The sequence below is a fragment of the Danio rerio genome, chromosome 13, assembly GCF_049306965.1.
Source record: "Danio rerio strain Tuebingen ecotype United States chromosome 13, GRCz12tu, whole genome shotgun sequence".
Taxonomy (NCBI): Eukaryota; Metazoa; Chordata; class Actinopteri; order Cypriniformes; family Danionidae; genus Danio; species Danio rerio.
In genome coordinates this window covers 46,916,407-46,939,109 of record NC_133188.1, presented here as the reverse complement: position 1 = coordinate 46,939,109, position 22,703 = coordinate 46,916,407, and the positions used below count along the sequence as shown (strand labels likewise).

At 36.0% G+C, this 22,703-nt stretch overlaps 1 protein-coding gene across 3 annotated transcripts in view; it reads right to left on the bottom strand.

Moving 5' to 3' along the window:
• Positions 1-7,062: 7,062 nt before the first annotated feature.
• smoc2 (SPARC related modular calcium binding 2) overlaps positions 7,063-22,703 on the bottom strand; it is an 89,722-nt gene continuing 74,081 nt past the window's right edge. For all 3 annotated transcript variants that reach the window (XM_073920286.1, XM_073920287.1, XM_073920288.1), the window contains 4 exons: positions 13,054-13,153; positions 9,717-9,964; positions 9,256-9,293; positions 7,063-7,627 (listed from right to left, as the gene is read on the bottom strand). In XM_073920286.1, coding sequence (XP_073776387.1) covers positions 7,604-7,627; positions 9,256-9,293; positions 9,717-9,964; positions 13,054-13,153 — 410 coding nt within the window. In that variant the 3' untranslated portion in view covers positions 7,063-7,603. The remainder of the gene's footprint in view (positions 7,628-9,255; positions 9,294-9,716; positions 9,965-13,053; positions 13,154-22,703) is intronic.

The window sequence follows — 22,703 nt, the reverse complement described above, 5'->3', positions numbered from 1 at the left end:
GCTCATTCATACATACACACACACACACACACACGCACACACACACACACACACACAGAGCCCACCTACATCTCGCACTAATTACAGACAGACTGATAGATAGATAGATAGATAGATAGATAGATAGATAGATAGATAGATAGATAGATAGATAGATAGATAGATAGATAGATAGATAGATAGATAGATAGATAGATAGATAGATAGATAGATAGATAGATAGATAGATAGATAGATAGATAGATAGATAGATGGTTTTCGTCTTTATGAAGTCATGTTTGAACAGGAAAGTGAACTTGCTATGGCAGCTGTAGTGATTTGTTTAGACTTTGTAGTTTGTTGTTGTAAGATTATCTGCAGGATGGGTGATTTGAGTCTAGCACAGGTGCTGCTGTAATGAAAAACACACGAGCACTTGGACACAACACCAGATTTGACTAACAACTTGGTAAAATAAACTCCATTTTCATTTAGTTTTATTTTTCACCTGAATTCTGTGTGTGTTTGTTTGCAATATATAATATTCATAAAAATGTTTGGATTCTGCTTATTCTTAGTACTGTATATCATTGTCCAGTTGGTGTAAATGTTAAAAAAAAGATTGTGGTGAGTGATCACACATTTTTCATTTTATTTATTTAAATATGTTTTAATATGTTGTTTAATACTTGATGTTTTAGGATTTTCCATGTTATGGATTTTCTTTATATACTGATAAAGTCAGAACAAACCCCCCCAACCCCCCTGAATTATTAGCCCCCCTGTTTATTTTTTCCCCAATTTCTGTTTAACAGAGAGATTTTTTTCAACACATTTCTAAACATAATAGTTTAATAATTCATTTCTAATAATCAATTTATTTTATGTTTGCCTTTATGACAGTGAATAATATTTTACTAGATATTTTTCAAGACATTTCTATATGGCTTAAAGTGACATTTACCTTAAAATGGTTTTCAAAAATTTTTAAAGCTGCTTTTAATCTAGCCGAAATAAAACAAATAAGACTTACTCCAGAAGATAAAATATTATCAGACACACTGGAAAAATTTCCTTGCTCTGTTGAACATCATTTGGGAAATATTTAAAAAAGAACAAAAACTTCAAAGGTGGGCTAATAATTCTGACTTCAACTGTATATGTATAGTATATAGTATACATTAAATTATAGCAATGGGATATTTTAATAATAATAGAATATTTTATAATTGTGTTAAAAGATAATGGTTAAATTTAGCAATTTAAACTCACTTTATCAGTAGTCTATAAATTAAACCTCAATTTAACCTTTTATTCAAAAACATATATCTGTTAATGATGTATAAACATTTGAAGTCAAAATTATTAGCCCTCCTGTGAATTTCTTTTTCAAATATTTCCCAAATGATGTTCAACAGAGCAAGTAATTTCTCACAGTGTTTTTTATTATGTTTTTTGTTTTTACTGAGAAACTCTTATTTGTTTTATTTGACCTAGAATAAAAGCAGTTTTTTTTTTTTATATTTTCAAAGCAATTTTAAGGTCAACATTATTAGCCCTTAAGCAATATTTATTTTCCAATGTCTACTGAGCAAACCATCCTTATACATGGACTTGCCTAATTATCCTAACTTGTATAACTAAACCGATTGCTACAAACCATTTAAGTTAAAAAACTCATTACCTTCGTCACTGAGTTCAAAGCTCTTTTTTTTAAATGAGTAGAATTAACTTTCAGTTAATTTTAAGTTAACTACACTCATTTCATTTGATAAAGCTGACTGTCGGGTTTTACAGTATATATATCAATGTTAGTGTTTTTTTGATGTAGTAAATCCAGCCTCATAGAGAATAGAAAATTTTCACTTCTGCAAACATTGCAATTTATTTATTTGTCATTGAGATGCACCACTGGTAGATGTGAAGCTGACAGACTTACCACTTATTTTAGCATATTTAATTACAGTAATACAAGTATTTATGTTGAAGGCTATTTAAAAAACCTTGCACGTTCAGACTGCTAGTCTTATCTGTTCATGGCTGGGCCGTTTTAAAATCCTGAACTGAACTGATTCCTTTCTTTACGTTCCCTGCAGGGTTAAACCAGTACCCACCATCTAATCTCACAGAGCCAGATCTGCTTACCATAAACGACACCCGGAGCTAAAGAAATGAGGTCAGTTTGAGGTCACTGATGGAAAGTACAACTTCATCCCAGGACAATGATCGAAATAATAGTGCATCTCAAATTAAAATGGTTAGAATATGTATTACATGAATATTGTTTATGCATGGCAGTCCAGTGTTTGAAGATATATGCTGTGTTCACACTTCTAATTTAGTTATCCTGGTTTTTTTGGCCCATGCAGTCGAAAAAACAAAAAAAACAAAAAAAAAAAACAGACAAAATAAGAAGAAATGAATGTTTTTTTAGGCCAAATCCCAATTCTATGTTTGTTCCCCTTCCCCTTGGGCCTTGAAACAGAGTGTGAAGGGGAAGGGCTTCATCGTGATCTCTGGTGACTGCTGTAAATATTCCAGTTGCGTTATTTTTTGGTATTTAAATTCAGGAAACCACCGAAGGCAATGGTATCATGTTACCATAACAATCTAATGTGGCAATAAGCTAGTAACCGTACTGTGTATTTACACCGTGGTCATATTCATCTATGTAAACACACAAAAACAACATTAACATTATACTAGACACTGTAAAAACCCATCCCCAGCCACTAGACTTTTCTGACAGGGCATTCGAGTGTCATCGTTCAGGTCATCAAGTGACAGAATGTTGTAGGACTACTAGGGATGTAACGGTATCAGAATTTCACGGTACGGTAATACCTCGGTATGAATGTCACGGTACGGTATTTATTGAATCATTTACAGGAAAAAACAAAACTTATGAAAATACTCCAAAAAAGTGCCAAAAGTGTCAATGACATACAAATTAGCCATCTATCTGTAAGCTTTGAAACAGGAACTTCAATTTTAATAACAAAAAATTATTAAACCATGTAAAAAAAATAAAGTTTCAATTTAGTATTGTTGAAAACTTATCACATTCAACATTTAATCACACTCAGCCCATCTACCCAGATCAGAGCTCTGCTAGTCGGACTTCTCATCAAGCATCTCCCGCTGGATCTAATCTCACTATATTTATTAAACGGGATATTTCATTTATCTTGTTGTCTTTATCTAACGACATATTCCCTGACTTTGGGCATTGGAATCTATTACTTGTTCTCAGGTAACGTGTTTTGGCAAAAGAGAGGCTGTGTTTCGTATTTTCACTGAAATTGAAAGGAGGCAGTTGTTATCGGCTCCGTTTTGTTATAAATATCCACACAGTGAAGATGACGCTCATATATGCAGCACGACGCCTCAACATGTCTGCTGTCTAAGTTGCTAATATTAAAATGAAAATAGGCAGTTCCTTAAATCATGTTTACATTTTATTGTTGAGAAAGTGAAACAAGCCAGGGTGATGTGAATGAAGTTATAAAGTACACTGTTCCCTTTGAAGATTTACCCGTGTCCTCGGTATAATCTGCTTTTCCATATCAAACTGAGAAGAAGAGATGCAGCCTTGATCAAACTTGCGAAGTCTGAACACGGAGATAATGCAGGACTGAACTGTGCGTGTTAGGCTACTTAATATTCAGGAAAAGCCCCAATCAGAGAGGCGAATGTCTGCAGCCCCGCTTCGGTTTTCAGATGTCTCCGTTTTCCATCATCCACACTGAGACGGAGCAGCAGTTTTCGGCGCTCGAGAACTCCGGCGTAGTGTGGACGGTTGGCGTAACCGTAGCAAAACTTATGCGTTTTCAAACTAAAACGCATTCGTGTAAACAGGGCCTTAGAGTTTTCCAGCTCTTTTCATCCCCGCTTCTAGCAGCACACTCCATTTCCGCATTACTGGATCTGTAGCGACAACAGACCGCAAGGGATGATGGTCAAGCATAGGCTGATGGCAATTGTAGTTTTCGCTATCTCCCGTTCGCTTCATTCGCCTGAGCAAATTTTCTCAGAAGACCTATAGTTTTACCGAGGCATGCGACTTCGGTAATATCGAAAAAAATTAATATTGCGGTATGACGGTATTTACAATACCGTTACATCCCTAAGGACTACTATACAGGAGTTATTATTAGGGGTTATAGATAGCGAATTTTTTTTGTTTTAGCTTTTTTTATGACGGTAAACATGCTTGTTTGTTGTAAAAATTCGTAATAATGACAAAAAATACTCATTTGTGGATCTCCTTACTTACCGGGTGCAGCTGTGGCTGGTGTATTCTGGGAAATTTTCTTACCCCTTTCGAGTGTGGTCCTGAAAAATCTTCGTTTCGAGAGGTAACCTTTCTCCTTAGCCATACCCCTTCATGTGAACGCACAAAACGTAAGGGGAAGGGCTAAGGCACAGGAGTCAAACTCAGTTCCAAAAGGGCCGCAGTTCTGCACAGTTTAGTTCCAACCCTATTTAAACACACCTGATCAAACTAATTGAGTCCTTCAGGCTTGTTTGAAACCTACAGGTAAGTATGTTGGAGCAGGGTTGGAACTAAACTTTGCAGGGCTTCGGCCCTCCAGGAATTGAGTTTGACACCCCTGGGCTAAGGGGTAGAATTGGGATTGGGCCGTAGTCTTGGTTGACTTCACACTGTCATTTTTAAGATTATATCCAAATCTGCTTGAGCTTCCTGTCCTTTTAATATTCACGTTTTTGGATAGTTTAGAGGTCTGAATTAAACCACAATTTTGTTTTGCACTGTTTGAGCAATCATGCTGGAATATGTTTTTAACCACATCTCAAAGTGGTTGAATGTGAACAAGCTCAATAAGTTTCACATCCTATTTGCACCAGCACTTAGCAATGTCCACTTGTGATCGGATCGACGACTACGCATCTTAACACCAGGTGTGAACAGGGCTTAATACACTACCTGACAAAAGTTTTGTCGTCTATCCCAGTTGTAAGAGCAACAAATAATAACTTGACTTCTAGTTGATCATTTGGAAAAGTGTCAGAAGGTCCATTTTTCAGATTAATCATCTGTCGAACTGCGCCCCAATCATCACAAATACTGCAGAAGACCTACTGGACTCAAGTTTCTCATAGAAATCAGTCAATTTTGGTGAAGGAAAAATCATGGTTGGATAGCGCTCTTTCTCATAGTTTATCCTCCACATCAAAGTTCCTAAAAGCAAAGAGGGTCAAGGTGCTCCAGGATTGGCCAGCCCTGTCACCAGACATGAACATTATTGAGCATGTCTGTGGTAAGATGAAAGAGGAGGCATTGAAGATGAATCCAAAGAATCTTGATGAGCTCTGGGAGTCCTGCAAGAAAGCTTTTTTTGCCATTCCAGGGGCCTCATGTACGAAGACTTGCATTGAATTCATACTAAAACATTGCGTATGCACAAAGCTGTAAATGTGCGTACGCAGGAAAAAATGCAGATGTATGAAAAAATTCAGATGTTTAAAAAAATTCAGATGTATGAAACGTACGTGGAATCCCACGCATAGTCTCTTTGTACATCCAGCTGGAAACTGAACACACGTGCACAAGCGCAAACCCCGTCCCTGCCTCCTCCCCCTAATAAATATGGTAATGACTCCACTTTGGCAAAACCAAATGAAAAAGCAATGGCAAACGCAAGCAAAAAGAGAAACTTTGAACAGAATGTGAATTAGAGGTGCTACTATCAGAGGTAGACCGGAGAAAAACGGTGCTATTTGCTGGTTTGTCCTCCGGAATCAATAACAAAATAAAATAAAATAGTGGGAGAGTTTAGCTGACGCAGTTAACACAGTTGGGTCTGAACATCGCACTGTGAGAGAATTAAAAAAGAAATGGTCCGATCTAAAGGTGTAAAATTTTGTAGTGTCCATTAAGGCTAAGTGCAAATAGCACACCTCGTTAGAATGAGCTAGTTGAGTGATTCCCGCCCATCACCGTATGATTGACAGAAGCAACATAACTAAAGAGAGCAGCAAACAGCAGCATGAGTGGCGTAGCTTGTAAAGCGCATGGCAACATGTTTTGACACATTCAATCATGAACTCAGTTCGAATCCAGCATCTGATGAACTCATTCTTCTTTTTTCCCCCCGCTACATATCAGATTTTGCCTACTCTTCATCTCGAGGAAGACAAGTAGGAATCATTAATAAGTGTGTGTATTATGTTAAGCGCATTTGAGCATCACATATTATTTGCACATTTATTGAATGGAAATGTTTCTGATACACGTATGCAAATTCATCTTCAGATGGCGCCTTTATAGCAATGTGCGTACAGTTAATCGCTCGGATTAGATTGGGAAAACCGGCGATCGCTGCAAATTGCGCTTTCATGTTTGGCTTGTCAACTGCCTGGTATGGAAACCTTATATACCAGACATGCAGATGATCCCGTCCCATACAGCTGCCATTGCCCGGCTCAAACATACTTTGTAGTGTGCAATTTAACATAATTGCCTCTGGGAGTCGCCAATGGAAATAAAACAAACACAGACAAGAAATGCACGCACGCCAGGCATGAAGTTGGCGTGGACCAACGCACATTCTCACGTTTATTTCATCATTAGTAAATCCAAACTGAAATCTGCGTACGTACAAAGCTTTTGTGCCACAGCAGAAATGAACCGCCAACTTACCCAGCATATTTTTTGCGCAGCGGATACCCTTCCAGCTGCAACCCATCTCTGGGAAACACCCATAAACACTTATTCACACACACACGCTACAGACAGTTTAGCCTACCCAATTCACCTGTACCGCATGTGTTTAGACTGTCGGGGAAACCGGAACACGTGGAGATAACCCACTCAAACGCAGGGAGAACATGCAAACTCCACACAGAAACGCTAACTGGCCCAGCCAAGGCTAGAAGCAGCGACCTTCTTGCTGTGAGGCTACAGCACTACCTACTGCACCACTGTGTCGCCAGACTTATTATTTGTTGTTCTTAAAACTTGAATAGGCGACAAGACTTTTATCAGATAGTGTAGTGTAAATGAAACAAACCTGCCAAATGTGAACACACCATAACTTGGTCAATAACAAGACTGCAAAATATTATAAAAGACTTCTTTATTTCTAATCATCATGAAGAACTTTCAACAAAATGATCTGTTTCCCGTTCCATGTGTGGTACAGGACTATAATCTGTAATAATTCCAAGCACAGGCAGTAGTTGGTATAAAAACTAACATAAGTCGAGGTTTCTAAAAAACAGTTTAGACGCATTACAAACTATCCAGAAATTAGCAGAAGAAATGACAAATAAAAAATACTTAACAATAAAAGATGGCCTTGACAAATGCAACATGTAATACAACTCGTACAACTTAGAAAAGTTTACTTATTTTAGACTCACAAAAGGACACATACATTGTATGTGTTAAATTATTATTCTTTTTGATGTTGTTGTAAAGACATACAAATGCTAACTACATCATTCACATATTCAGCAGTCTGTTTAAATACCTTATTTTTCTACAAAAGTGAATTTACAATGTTTTTAAAGTACAAAGTGCAAAGACTATGGTTTCCGTCGTCGTTTTGGTGGGGTCGGGATCTGCGGGACAGGAGCGGGAACAATTATAGCTCCCACTTTAGCCTTGTTTCTTTGACAGGTTCTGTAAATAGTCAGATGATGAAAATTAAATCTGAGAATGAGCAAATGTTTGTCATCAGTTATAAATAAGGTGATCAGATGTGATTTCATCTCTTGTTTTAGTGTTCCTGCTTATTATATAAAACAATTATGTTTTGTTTTGTTTTGTACTTAAGGTTTCCTAATTAAAAAAAAAATATATATATATCCATTCCAAGCAGCATTCCTTTTAATCACTTGCTACTGGTTGTCCTCTTGTTAAAGGTTTGACATATTGCATTAATTAGATTTATATGGTTGCATTGAAATATTTTACTCTACCATATATATATTCTACCAATGAACTGCTCCAGGGTTTATTCATTTTACTACTACTTAGTCTCTGATTTATGAGAGGTTGCCACAGCAGAATGAACCGTCAACTATTTCAGCATATGTTTATGCATCGGGTGCCATTCCAGGCACCGACCTTCTTGCTGTGACAGTGCTAACCACTGAGCCACCATGCCGCTGTCTCCAAGGTGATATAACAGTGTAATCATGCTTCTGTGACGTGTAGGAGCTCTAGAGGAGAGACTGTGTATGTGACCTTTTTTGTTTCTAGGAGTTTCAAGATGGGTTTTTATAATAACAGAATATTTAAAATGACTAAAACAGCTATTTTCAAAAAAGAAACCGTGGATATTTCACAAAGTATTGTAAAATGTGTACTGGCCATTGGGCTAGTTTTGGGCTGATTTTGACCGGCCATTTGGGCTAGTTTTATCTGGCTATTGGGCTAATTTTAGGCTAGTTTTAACTGGCCATTGGGCTACTTTTGACTGGCCATTTGGGCTAGTTTTGGGCTAGTTTTAGCTGACCATTGGGCTTGTTTTGACTAACCTTTTGGACTAGTTTTGGCCTAGTTTTATCTGGTTATTTGACAAGTTTGACTAGCCATTTTGGCTAGTTTTGAGCAAATTTTGACTGGCCATTGGGCTAATTTTGTGCTAGTTTTGACTGGCCATTGGATTAGATTTATCTGGTGTTTAGGCAAATTTTCACCAACCCTTTGGTTTAGTTTTGGGCTGGTTTTGGCTGGCCATTGGAATAGTTTTGACTGGTAATTGTAGGTTAGTTATGAGCCAATTATAACTGTCTATTTGGGGTAGATTTGACCAGCCATTGGGCAAGTTTTAACTCTCCATTTGATCTAGTTTTAACTGACTTTCTGGCTAGATTTGGTCAAGTTTTTTGGATATGGTTTTAACTGTCCATCAGGCCAGTTTTGACTAGACATTGGGTTAGGTTTGACTGGTAATTGTAAGCTAGTTTTGAGCCAGTTTTGCTGGTCATTTGGGCTAGTTTTAACTGCCCATGTGGACAAGTGAAGGCCATTTGTGCTAGTTTTGGGCTAATTTTATCTAACCATTGGGCAAGTTTTGACTGGCCATTTGGCTATTTTTTTTTACTGACAGCCGATCTAATTTTGGGCTAGTTTTGATGCAAAAACATTGATTCTAACTGTTTCATTCCACTCTGAAAAATCTGGTCACCCTAATTATAAATGCAACAGTATTCTTCTATATTAGTAATTTCAGTCTACTGCTCAGTAAAAGAGAAAGCTGGAATGCATGTTGTGAATGTTAACAGCCACTGACATTAACTCACCAGTTTACTAGATGTTGTGCCATCACCTGTTTTTGCCCCTGAGGAAAAAGCAATGAGAACGTTTTACAAGCCTGTTCTTCATTACATGACAGCAATACAGCTTGTTTCTGAGAAAGTTATTAAACAAACGCAAGTGTTCATGGTTATTAAAACGACCACACAGTCTTCGAACAAGACTAAACCAAGAACACTACAGTTAATACAATCAGTATCTTTCTCTGTATTTTTAGTCAAAAAAAAAAATTGATGAAACACTTGCACCCTCTTCAACATTAGTCTATTTTGGTTGAATCCACTTACGGTTGTATCAGTAATGGATATGTAAAGAGCTAAGATTTCCTTTAACAAGTAAAAGGTGAGTAAATGAGAACAGAATTTTCAGTTTTTGGTGATCACTTTAAGTCTAGTGTGTAAATGCCTTGATTTCTTGCTCGTACATCTCAGGAAACAGTGAGACTCACCCTCTTCCTTAGTGACACCCAGACAGCCCATCAGTTCCTGCAGAGACAGGGCTTTATCGTTGCTGATGTCGCAGTACTCCACAAACTTCTTTACGCACTTCTTGGGCTTGGATTTCTTGCGGAGTAAACGCTTGAATGGTTTGATTTCTTTCTTTCCGATATCCCCACTGGAATTCTTGTCAAGCTGGCTGAAATACCAGTGAACAACTCGCTCTTCCAGAGTGTGGCTGGGGTCTGGCTCCAACATCCTGGGGAAGAATTCACAATAGTTTGATCATGTTTTCAATGCACAGGATTTTAGTCAAACTTGTCATGCATTAAAAGAACACTTTGTTTTGTAAATATACTCATTTTACAACTCCCTTAGAGTTACAGTTGAGTTTTACAATTTTTTTAATCAATTGAGCTGATTTCTGGATCTGACGAGAGCACTTTTACCTTAGCTTAGCATAAATCATTGGATAAGACTAGACCATTAACATCTCGTTCCAAAATTTTAAGAGAATATAGTTCCTAGATATGTTGGCCTAGAAAATATCAACTTTTTATATTCCTTCAGTCTTATTAAATGATAAAACTACAGAAGAGTCAAGCTTTAAATACAAATCAAAACTCTTTTTTTTTTTTTTTTTTTTTGAGTGAGATGCTAATAGTCTAATCTGGTTCAATAATCCATGCTAAGCTAAGCTAAAAGTGCTTCCGTCGAACCCAGAGATCAGGGTCCTCATGTACGAAGACTTGCGTTAAAATCATACTAAAACATTGCGTACACTCAAAGCTGTAAATGTGTGTACGCAAAAAATTCAGATGTATAAAACACTGCGTACACCGAATCCCACGCATATTCTCTTTGTACATCGGAATTAACGTAAAACTGAGCGCACGTGCATGAGCCGCAAAACCCCTCCCTGCCTCCTCCCCCATATGAATATGGTAATGACTCCACTTTGGCAAAACCAAACGAAAAAGCAATGGCAAAAGCTAGCAAAAAGAGAAACTTTGAACAGAATGTGAATTGGAGGTGCTCCTTTCAGAGGTAGACCAGAGAAAAATGGTGTTATTTGCAAGTTTGTCCTTTGGAATAAATAACAAAAGAAAAAAAATACAGTGGGAAAGTTTAGCTGACGCGGTTAACACAGTTGGGTCTGAACATCGCACTGAGAGTGAATTAAAAAAGAAATGGTCCGGTCTAAAGGTGTAAAATTTTGTAGTGTATAGCAGTGTGAAAGCTTGTAAAGCGAATGGCAACATGTTTTAACAGCTTCAATCATGAACTCTTCAACTCTACTCTGTTGCCTACTCTACATCCCGAGGAAGACAAGTATGAATCATTAATAAGTGTGTGAATTATGTTAAGCGCATTTGATCATCACATATTATTTGCACATTTATTGAATGGAAATGTTTCTAATTCTCGTATGGAAATTCATCTTCAGATGGCGCCTTTATAGCAATGTGCGTGCAGTCGATTGCTCCGATTAGATTGGGAAAACCGGCGATCGCTGCTAATTGCGCTTTCATGTTTGGCTTGTCAACTGCATTGTATTGAAACCGTATGTAACTACTAGACATTAATATGTTAGTTTTAACATATTTGTTTCTGTTTAACTCTAGAGTTGTAAAACGAGCCTATTACCAAAAAAAGTTTTACTTTAACCCCCTGGGGTCAGTAAACGTACAAAGAAAAGTGCGCCATGAAATGAGCTTAAAATACATTTTTGGTCGTATTGATAAGGCAAACACAGATTTGAAAACTGTAAAGGATTTATTTTTATTTGTACATATTCATAATCAGTGTTGGGGAGGTTACTTTGGAAATGTAATAGATTATAGATTACAAATTACCCTATTTAATATGTAATAAGTAATGTACCTTTATGAAAGTAAAGTATATCTGGTTACCTTTTGATTACTTTTAAGTTTCTAATAGATATTTTTAACTAAATCATATTCAAGCATTTATACTAAGCAGGTGTGAACTTACAGTAGCTTTGTTTACTGTTAGAATTCAAAATCTTTCATCACTTCAATTAAGATTATATTATTTTGGTTTAAAAGTACAGCCACCACAAAACCAGACCTTATAACAAAATATGTTTACTGTTGTTACAAAATCAAAATTTGAGTTACTTGTGCAGGGTGATTTTTGTGGCATTTGCAATAAAAAAATACATCTAAGCTATTTTTGCAATTAAAATTTTTTAAATCGAAGCCACTTAAACACAAGTCTATTATATCTCAATGAACGATATGAGGCATAATTGTTCAGTTCAGTTATTTACTGTAAATAATATGCTGTACTAACAGAAACAAATTATAGAAAATAACAGCAAAAACAAAAAATCCAATAAAACCAGGTGTTACACATTTAAAATACTATAGTAATTTAGAGTAAAGCGCTATGTTTTTGTGAAATTAGTAAAAGAGACAGGGAGAGCTTTCTCTTCTGTCAACATGACGCATCGGAAAAAAACAGCTGAATATTTCATTATGTAGGCCTTTGTCCTCTCAGGTGTGAATCACTGCATCAGTAATGTTAGTTCATGCCTCCTCACAAATGAGCCATTGAGCTTTTCAGTGTCTTAGAAAGTGGAAATCAATATACTGTTCTGTAAGCAAGTAAACAAGATGATTTTCACATCATTTTGAACCAAAGACTCTAAGCTACAAGACCTAATTCCGAAAAGGTCATTCATTCATTCATTCATTTCTCTTCGGCCTAGTCCCTTATTTTTCAGGGGTGGCCACAATGGAATGAACCGCTGAATGTTTTGTCATATGTTCTATGCAGTGGATGCCCTTTCAGTCACAACCCAGTACTGGGAAATACCCATACACTCATACACTACGGCCAATTTAGTTTATTCAATTCACCTATACAGCACATGTCTTTGTACTGTGAGGGAAACCAGAGCACCCAGAGGAAACCCACACCAACATGGGAAGAACATGCAAACTCCACACAGAAATGCCAACTGGTCCAGATGAGACTCAATCCAGCAACTTTCTTCCTGTGAGGTAGCAGTGCTAAAACATAAATGTTGCTAACATATTGTTTTGCTGTTTACAGTGGTATTTGACTTTTGCCATTTAAATGTTTATAAACATCTAAAAAGTACATATCTTAACTTCTCCAGGCCCTCCAAAACACCCCCAGACCCCGGAGGGTGAATCTTTAGTTTTAGCTTTCTTTTTAGAGCGGCCTGAATCAGTGAGTTCAGTCAGTCAGTTGGTCATCTTATGATCTAAGAAAATATTTTTACACCACACAGGGTTGGTTAAATTCATGAACTGGTCCGTTACATGTGCAATAGTCAGTTGTCAGTGTGTTGTTTACCTCCCGCCAGCTGCTGGGTCAGTTACTGCATGGACCATGTCTGTGGATAATGCGTCCAACACACTGGTCAGAAATTCAGTTTTTTTCTCTCCTGGACATCCTGAAAAAGAGGAATAAAAGAGTTCAAGTAGCTGCGTTTAAGTATGGATTAACATGGTTCTTCAGTCATTTTAGTTTAAGTAATCCTTCAAATGGATTCTTGTTACAAGAAGGGGATGGTTTGTTCAGCACTCATCAGCATCTTAAATTCTTGAAAGTTTAGATTAAAAAAAAAAAAAACATATGTACATTTATAAAACTGTGTTGTATTATATCATCTTTGCATGAAATTACAAAAAAAAATAGAATTATATGTTAATTTAATGGGATTATAGTATTTTTTTACTATCACAAACAAGTGCCATTTTAAATAAATGTATTGGATTAATTTGAATTCGTAATAATTAAATAATCCACAAAAATATATTATTATTATTATTATTACTACAAATATTATTAATAATATTATTATTATTCATTTATTCATGTGGGCGAAGCAGTGGCGCAGTAGGTTGTGCTGTCGCCTCACAGCAAGAAGGTCGCTGGTTCGAGCCTCGACTCAGTTGGCGTTTCTGTGTGGAGTTTGCATGTTCTCCCTACGTTCGCATAGTTTTCCTCCAGGTGCTCCGGTTTCCCCCACAGTCCAAAGACATGCGGTACAGGTGAATTGGGTAGGCTAAATTGTCCGTAATGTATGAGTGTGTGTGTGTTAATGTGTGTTAGGATGTTTCCCAGAGATGGGTTGCGGCTGGAAGGGCATCCGCTGTGTAAAAACCTGCTGGATAAGTTGCCGGTTCATTTCGCTGTGGCGACCCCAGATTAATAAAGGGACTAAGCCGACAAGAAAATGAATGAATGAATTCATTCATTCCTTTTCCTTTCGGATTAGTCCCTTTATTAATCTGAGGTCGCCACAGCAGAATGAACCAACTTATCCAGTACATTTTTACGCAGCGGATGCCCTTCCAGCCGCAACCCATCTCTAGGAAAATTATTATTATTATTATTATTATTGTGTGTGTGTGTGTCTGTGTGTGTGTGGTACATGGTAAATGCATGCTTCGCCATAGGTGGCCCAATAAACGCTGGGATATGTAAAGCTGACAGACGTTTCTCTGTTTTTACACCAACAGCACTTAAAGATTGCGGAGAGCAGGAGAGTTAAACTATGTTATTGCTTCAGAGATTCTTCTCCACCCTGTTGTAAAATCCGACCTCCGTTATCCTGTCTGAGGAACATTGTGACAGCTGCCAATCAAGCACAAGTCCTGTGCTTTACGCTCTCAGACTGAAGTGTGCGGGAACTAAAACCCACAAAACCAGTCAAAAACATGTCCAGTTCAGAATTTACCACTAAAATTGACACTGCATGATGATTTTTGGGTTATGATATCATTCATTCATATGATATCATTCATTCACTCCTATTTATCAGAGGTCGCCACAGCTGAATGAACCGCAAACTATTCCAGCATGTTTCACGCAGCGGATGCCCATCCAGCAGCAACCCAGTACTGGGAAACACCCATACACTCTAACATTCACACACACACAAACACACACACACACACACGCTCATACATTACAGCCAATTCAGTTTATTCAATTCTCCAATAGCGCATGTCTTTGGATTGTGGGTAAAACTGGAGCACCCGGAGGAAACCCTTGTGAGCACAGGCAGAACATGCAAACTGACACAGAACTGCCAACTGACCCAGCTGGGAATCAGCGAACCAGAAACTTTCTTGGTGTCAGGCGACAGTGCTAACCACTGAGCCACCGTGTCGCCTATTTTCTTTTATACAACAGTTCTGTCTAATTCTCGAATCTGATTGTCTGATAGCCGTGATATATTTATGTAATATCAGCACCCGTACAGCCTCTTTACCTTTTGTGTATTACTCCGCCCACATACAGCCATAGATATATACACTAGATATCGCATAGGGACCCTAAGCATGCGTCAATAGTGCCGTCACATTGGTACAGTGCTCCTAGGACAAATGTTATTCAACCGCACTAGTCAAGACAGTGTTATTACGTGAAGATGCGGGACTTTAGCGCTGTCTACGGGTGTAGTAATGAGCAAACAAAGAAAACAAAGCACAAAGGCAGAAAATTTCATAGATAAGATTAAGTTTTTTTCTGTTTTTGTATGTTCTGAACTTTTGTGCTAATCAGGTAACGTTATTGAGGATAACAGTCCACATTCTATGCATTCACCATACGGCAAAGCAACTCCAACTCGCACTAAACACTCGGCTTATGCTAGTTTTGTTGAATAAAATCAACAAACAATGCAAAAGAAATATGACAACGAGATGCTGCGCTGCCAGAAACTTGTATTATTGTCGGCTAACGTTAGTGAAAGAGTCGTTCGGGGGATTCATTCACAAACGAATCGCTCCCTCCGTCAGTATGAGAAGTGAAAGCAGGAGAGGAGGTGTGTTTCAGAACATGGATTAGATCAAATTTAACAGAGAAGGTGGATAGTACATTTCTGTACACACAAACACAAGCTTTTTGTCAGGAATGCCCGTGCGATCACTGATCCATCAATGTAGAAAAGTGATGTAAAATTATAATTTTCGTAATTAGAAAAAAAAAAATTACATACTAACATCCAGGAAAACTCCCGATCATAGATATATGTGTATATCTCTGGCTTTGGATGGCCACAGTCCTCCACTGTACCTTGGTCCCGCATTCATTTCAAAGGAGCGCTACCCTGTAGCAAGATGGCGGCGCTATTGACGCATTCCGTCCAATAGACAACAATAGGCCAGGCGACATCTAGTGTATATATCTATGACATACAGCCAGCAAAAAGCAGACACTACAGATCTAAAGTTTAAAAGATGCTTGCTCAGCTGTTTAACTGTCAGCTTATGATTTGAATCCAACGCGGAAGAAAGTAGTTCCTCATACAAAAGGGTTTTTGAGACTCCAAGTTTGATTTTGTTTTTATATTCACAATTATGCCGTCAAACTGTTGTATAAACGCAATATCACACGAGTAGCAGTGCGATATGGCTGTATATCAGCACTAAGGCATGACACAACCCATGCCTCCCACCAGTGCCGTTATACAGCCATATCGCAATGCTACTCGTGTGATATTGCTCATTCATAACACAAGCAATCCAAAGTCCATTATTTTGAAAGAAAACAATCTTTCAAAAGACGACACATTGTACTTCTCATGATGTTGTTATTGAACATCTAGACTCCACTAAACTTCATGCCATATATTTATTGAAAAACTGAGAAGAATGCAGAAGCTCATATGAACAGCTGGGACGGATATTTTATTGTGTCTGGAGAAGAAACTCGCGCAGATCTTCAACACAACACACACCAGCATTCTGCGCTCATCTTGTAAACCTGCTCACGCTTTTAAATGTCATTTTTTCACTCTTGTGTGAGGACATCTGTTTACTTTCTCACACACACACACACCTGCTCACAAGGACTTTCACATGCTTTAGCTCTTACAGCGGAGAATCTGTTGCCTCTGGGCCTGCCCATAAACAACACAGCATGTGAAGACTCTTCCTTGCAAACACACAGACTTTCCCTTTCTTTTGCATGCTTTATGTTGGACAGACAGATGAATTTGAGGAAAGTGTAGGAGTGTGTTAAACTTTCTTGGGCATTTGATGTGCATCAAAAAGTGCAATTAACTAATACATACGCACATACTACTGACAAATTTGCTGCTTTATAGTTGAATCCGCTTTGTTCATAAATGACATTTCACACATTTAGTTCTGCAAATGAACTTATAACATGTCAAATTTTAAAAAAAGGGGTATTTCTTAATCTAAAAGTACATTTATATAAATCTTAATTCAAATTCAAATAAATATATAATTGATAGTTTTTCAGTTGCAAATAACTTTTATGTTGGAAACTAATTTCTACACTGTAAAAAATCCTGGTTGCCTTAAATTTGTAAGCTGAATCAAATTAACCTTATGAGTCCATTGAACTTATATTATGTTAAACTGACTTATAAAACCCTGCGTTACTTGCGTTAAAATTAAGTTAGCACATGATTAACTTAGGTTAATAGGTTACAATGACCTAAAAACAAATGCTGTCAGGATTAATTGATTAATTAAAGGAGTTGCTGCTGATTTTTGGGTTGCACATCCATGATGTGAATCTCCCGTCCCACCACATCCTAAAGGTGCCCTATTGGATTAAGATCTGGTGATTGTGGAGGCCGTTTGAGTACAGTGAACTCATTTTCATGTTCAAGAAACCAGTCTCAGATGATTCGCACTTTATGACATGGCGTGTTGTCCTGCTGGAAGTAGCCATCAGAAGATGGGTACACTGTGGTCATAAAGGGATGGACATGGTCAGCAACAATACTCAGGTAGACTGTGGCGTTGACTCGATGCTCAATTGGTACTAATGGGCACAAAGTGAGCCAAGAAAATATCCACACCATTACACCACCACCATTAGCCTTAACCTTTGATATAAGGCAGTATGGATTCATGCTTTCATGTTATTGATGCCAAATTGTCACCCTATAAGCATGTGGCAGCAGAAATTGAGACTCATCAGACCAGGCAACGTTTTTCCAATTTCCTAATGTCCAATTTTGGTGAGCCTGTGCAATTTATAGCCTCAGTTTCCTGTTCTTAGTGGACAGGAGTGGCACCCGTGTGGTCTTCTGATGCTGTAGCCCATCCGCCTCAAGGTTGGACATGTTGTGCATTTAGAGATGCTCTTCTGTATACCTCGGTTGAAACAAGTGGTTATTTGAGTTACTGTTGTCTGTCTATCAGCTTGAACCAGTCTGGTCATTCTTTTCTGACCTCTGGCATCAACAAAGCATTTGCGCCCACAGAACTGTCGCTCACAGGATATTTTCTCTGTTTTTGGCCATTCTCTGTAAACCCTAGAGATGGTTGTGCGTGAAAATCCCAGTAGATCAGCAGTTTCTGGAATACTCTGACTAGTCCGTCTGGCATCAACAAACAAGCCACGTTCAAAGTTACTTAAATCACCTTTCTTCCGCATTCTGATGCTTGGTTTGAACTGCAGCAGATTGTCTTGACCATGTCTACATGCCTAAATGCATTTAGTTGCTGCCATGTGATTGGCTCATTAGAAATTTGCATTAACCATCAGTTGGACAGGTGTACCTAATAAAGTGGCCAGTGGTCGTTTCACTGTAATTCATTTTTACCATTTAAATTACTATTCAACTTCAAAATCAACTTTGCAATTAATCTGCATGTAATCTTATTTTAATCTGTGTTTACATCAACCTTTACTTTCTGTTAGTAAATAACAAGAGTGACTTCCTTGATGACATCATCATCCAGGAAGTGACATCGAATTGGACATCCATCAATCAACAGCACAAACAAAAGTGAGTAAAATCAATGCATTCGATGAGTTATGTGTTCATTTACTGTGCCATCCTGTTTAATAAAAGCACATAAATCATTATAATAAGGTAAAAGAATTGGCGTTTTAATCCAACCGAGCATTTAAATAAAAATCTATAAATCTTGCGAATACATTTCCAAATGGAGGAACCTACAGATTCCACAACAGATTAGACAAGCACACACATTCTCACACCTCATACTGTTTGAAAAGCCCATTGCACCACTTAATCTTAATTAAAGTATGTAGATAATCCTATTAGTCTGAGTCTGGCCAGGGTTACTCCAAACGCTGCTATCTGGGACTGAGACAAAGCACAAAAGCATTTCTCATGTACTTACACTAACTAAAAGGTACCACAAAATTTCCATAGTATTCCATCATTTACTGTAAATAAATACCATGGTGCATTACAACAGCATCATGGTAAATGGCACAGTATTGTTTCATTGCCCAACATACCTGCCAACACTCCTGTTTTTCCCGGGAGTCTCCCGTATTTCAGACCCATCTCCCGTTTTGGTCTATCTCCCGGAAAACTCCCGGATTTCCATCCCCCCCTCCACGCAATGTGTTGCCCAATAGTACAATTGTTTAAGTGTGCATATTAGGCCTGTCAAGATATTTATTTCTGCATGCATGCATTTTGTTTTGTATAAATTCTTATTTAGTGCTGTCTGTTCCTGAAATGAGCAATGCTAAATGTTGTTACTATAATGCTCTTTAATTTCTGATTAACATTCTTAATGTTTATCATTCTTAATTTTATTTTAGGCTGATCTTCATATTAATATTAATTAATAAGTTCATTAATATTAACTTCATGTGTATTAATTTTACAATGTCATTCACAAGTTTGTGGTTCATTCTATTAAAAAAAGCTTTATGATGTTTATTTGTTTTATTTAATAATTTGCATTTTGTAATATTCTTAATGTTATTTAAGGTTGATATTCATATTATATTATATGATATTAATTAATAAGTTAATTAATTTTAACTTTGTCTTAATTTTATAATCTCCTTCGAAAGTTTGTGGTTCATATGAAAAAAAGCTTGTTGATGTTTATTCGTTGTATAACGTATTTAATAATATGCATTTTGTAATATTTTTTATTTTATGTAGGATTGATAGTCATTAAAATATTAATTAATACCTTCATTAATATTAACTAGATGAGTATTAATTTTAATAGTACCCTTCAAAAGTTCATACGATTTAAAAAAAGCTTTTTGTTGTTTATTCGTTTTACAGTGTATTTTATAAAACACATTTTGTAATTACATTTATTTAACATTATTATCAATATTAATAATAATTAACACGTTCATTAATATTAACTTCCTGTGCGTTCATTTTAATGAAACCATTGATTCTGTGGCTCATACTATTAAAAGATGGTTTTGATGTTTATTAGTTTTACAGTGTATTTAATAAAATTTATTTTGTAATAAAATGTTAGATTAATATTCATATTAATATTAATGAACATGTTCATTAATATTAACTTGATGGGTATTAATTTTAATAGTATCCTTCAAAAGTTTGTAGTTCATACGATAAAAAAAAGCTGTTTAATGTTTATTCATTTTACAGTGTATTTAATAAAATGCATTTTGTGATTACATTTATTTAAGATTAATATTCATATTAACATTAATACATTCATTTTTATCAACTTGATGTGTGTTCAGTTTAATACTACACTTCAAAAGTTTGTGGTTCATACGCTTTGTTTTTTTATAGCCCTCACCAAGGCTGCATTTATCGGAACTAAAAATTAGAATAAAACAATAATACTGTGAAATATAATAACCATATTTGAATTTAAATGTGTATTTAAAATGTTATTTATGATTTAAATGTATGAAATGTTATATATTAATGCTATTTTAAAAAGAATGTATTTATTTTTGAGTTCCAAATGAGAATTTTTCAGCATCATTACTTCAGTCTTTAGTATCACTTTATATTACAGAAATCATTCAAGCTGATTTGCTGCTTAAGAAACACCATTATCATATTATTGTGGAAACCCTTAGAAAATTGAAAAAAAAAAAACAACGTTATATTGAAATCATTAATAATATCTTCCTTATTACTGATCGCGTTTGACAAATGTTTCAGAATAAACTATTATTTATTTTAATAAATAATAATAATTTACAAACTTCTGAACAATAGTACACTCAAAAAATGACCTTTGCTGCTTGTTCAAACTACTTGGTTAAAATGAGTTGACAACAAGTTTTGTTGCGACAACTTAAATGTGTTATGTTCAGTCCACTTATCCATTTGTAAAAACTATTAACTTAGGTTAATCAATAATAATAATCAATTTGGTTGGGACAACATAAGGTATTGTGTGGAACCCACTCTCAAAAAAAAAAAAAAAAAAAAAAAACTCATTGGATGAATTGAATATAATTGAGGGCAGGATTTCCATCCAACAAACTTGTTTATGCAATTGAGAATTTATAAATGCAAAAGTATTTTCAAAAGTTTAAATACATTTGTATTTTTATTGAACCTAAACTCAAAGTCCTGATAATATAATTTCAAAGTCTTTTTTTTATTTGAAGTTATCCTAAATGAACTAAAAGAGTCATTTTAAGCATATTTCATAGGTTACATATACAGTTGATTGAGACTGATCTCAGATCTCATTTTAGGACAGTTATTGCTCACTGAGCAAAGCAACAACCTGCATTTCTACATACTCAAAGCATGGATGCTTCTGCAAGGCGGTAGACTCAAAACTCAAAGCATTTACTCTTCTAAATCTTCAAACTAAAGTGAAGATTAAACTCTAACAAGTCTTTTATACACTGAAAAAAAATATTCACAGATGATTCCTTGGATTTACTCACTTTTTTTTTTTACGTTAAGTGTTTGTATTTATATGGGCTGAAATTAAACAAATAAATTAGGTTGAACGTTATTAAATTGAATTTGTTTGTTTAAATTCAACACAAATAAATTGTTTGCAACAGTTCTGCAGACAACTTTTTTTTCAGTGTATTATCTTTTAACGTCTCTTACTTTTCTTGTCAACATTTCCCTCTCTTAATTCAATCTTACTTAAAGCATGCTGGGAACTACAAATTCCCTAACCAGGTAATTGGACGAGCACAATTCCTTTATGTTGTCCCAACACAAAATGCTTAAGTTAAAAATTTTTTTTTTAAATTACAAATTTAAGTGGACTTAAATACATTGACCAAAGAAATTACAAGAATTGTGTTGTTTCAACTCATTTTAAACAGGTAGTTTGAACAAGCAGCAGTAATAATTTTTTTGACTGCAGTATTTTTTACAGTGTATATAAACAGTTGAAGTCAGATTTATAGGTCCCCTTTTGAATTTCTTTTTCCTTTTAAAATATTTCCCAAAAAATGTTTTTTACTGTGCAAGGAAATTTTCACAGTATGTCTGATAATATATTTTCTTCTTGAGAAAGTCTTATTTGTTTTATTTTGACTATAATAAAATGAGTTTTTAATTTTTTATTAACCATTTTAGGGTCAAATTATTAGCCCCTTTAAGCTATATATTTTTTGATAGTCTACAGAACAAACCATCGTCATACAATAACTTGCCTAATTACCCTAATTTGCCTAGTTAACCTAATTAACCTAGTTAAGCCTTTAAATGTCACTTTAAGCTGTATAGAAGTGTCTTGAAGAATATCTAGTCAAATATTATTTTCTGTCATCATGGCAAAGATAAAATAAATCAATTATTAGAGAATAGGTATTAAAACTATTATGATTAGAAATGTGTTGGAAAAAATCTTCCCTCCGTTAAACAGAAATTGGGGAAAAAATAAAGAGGGGGGCGAATAATTCTGACTTCAACTGTATATCACCATTAAAAATACAAAATACAGGATGTAAAAGATCAATATATCACCCAATCCACATTAATCAGCTGCTCACTTTAGTCTAATCGGCAGCTTCAATAAGTCCCTCATTTCCTTTTTGCAGTTTTTTTTTTACCTTTGCCCTCCACTCCTTCTTCCTCTGCTCTTCATCACAGCCACTCCCCCACACTCATCCCTCCTTGTCATCCTCCTAGACTCGTGCTATCTATTGTAATCTATCTTTGCAACCTCCCCTTTCCTCAGTGAGATGATCTGTTAACATCTGTCGTCTATGCAGACCCAAGGGTCGTGGGAAACCTGGAGACGGTTTTAGAC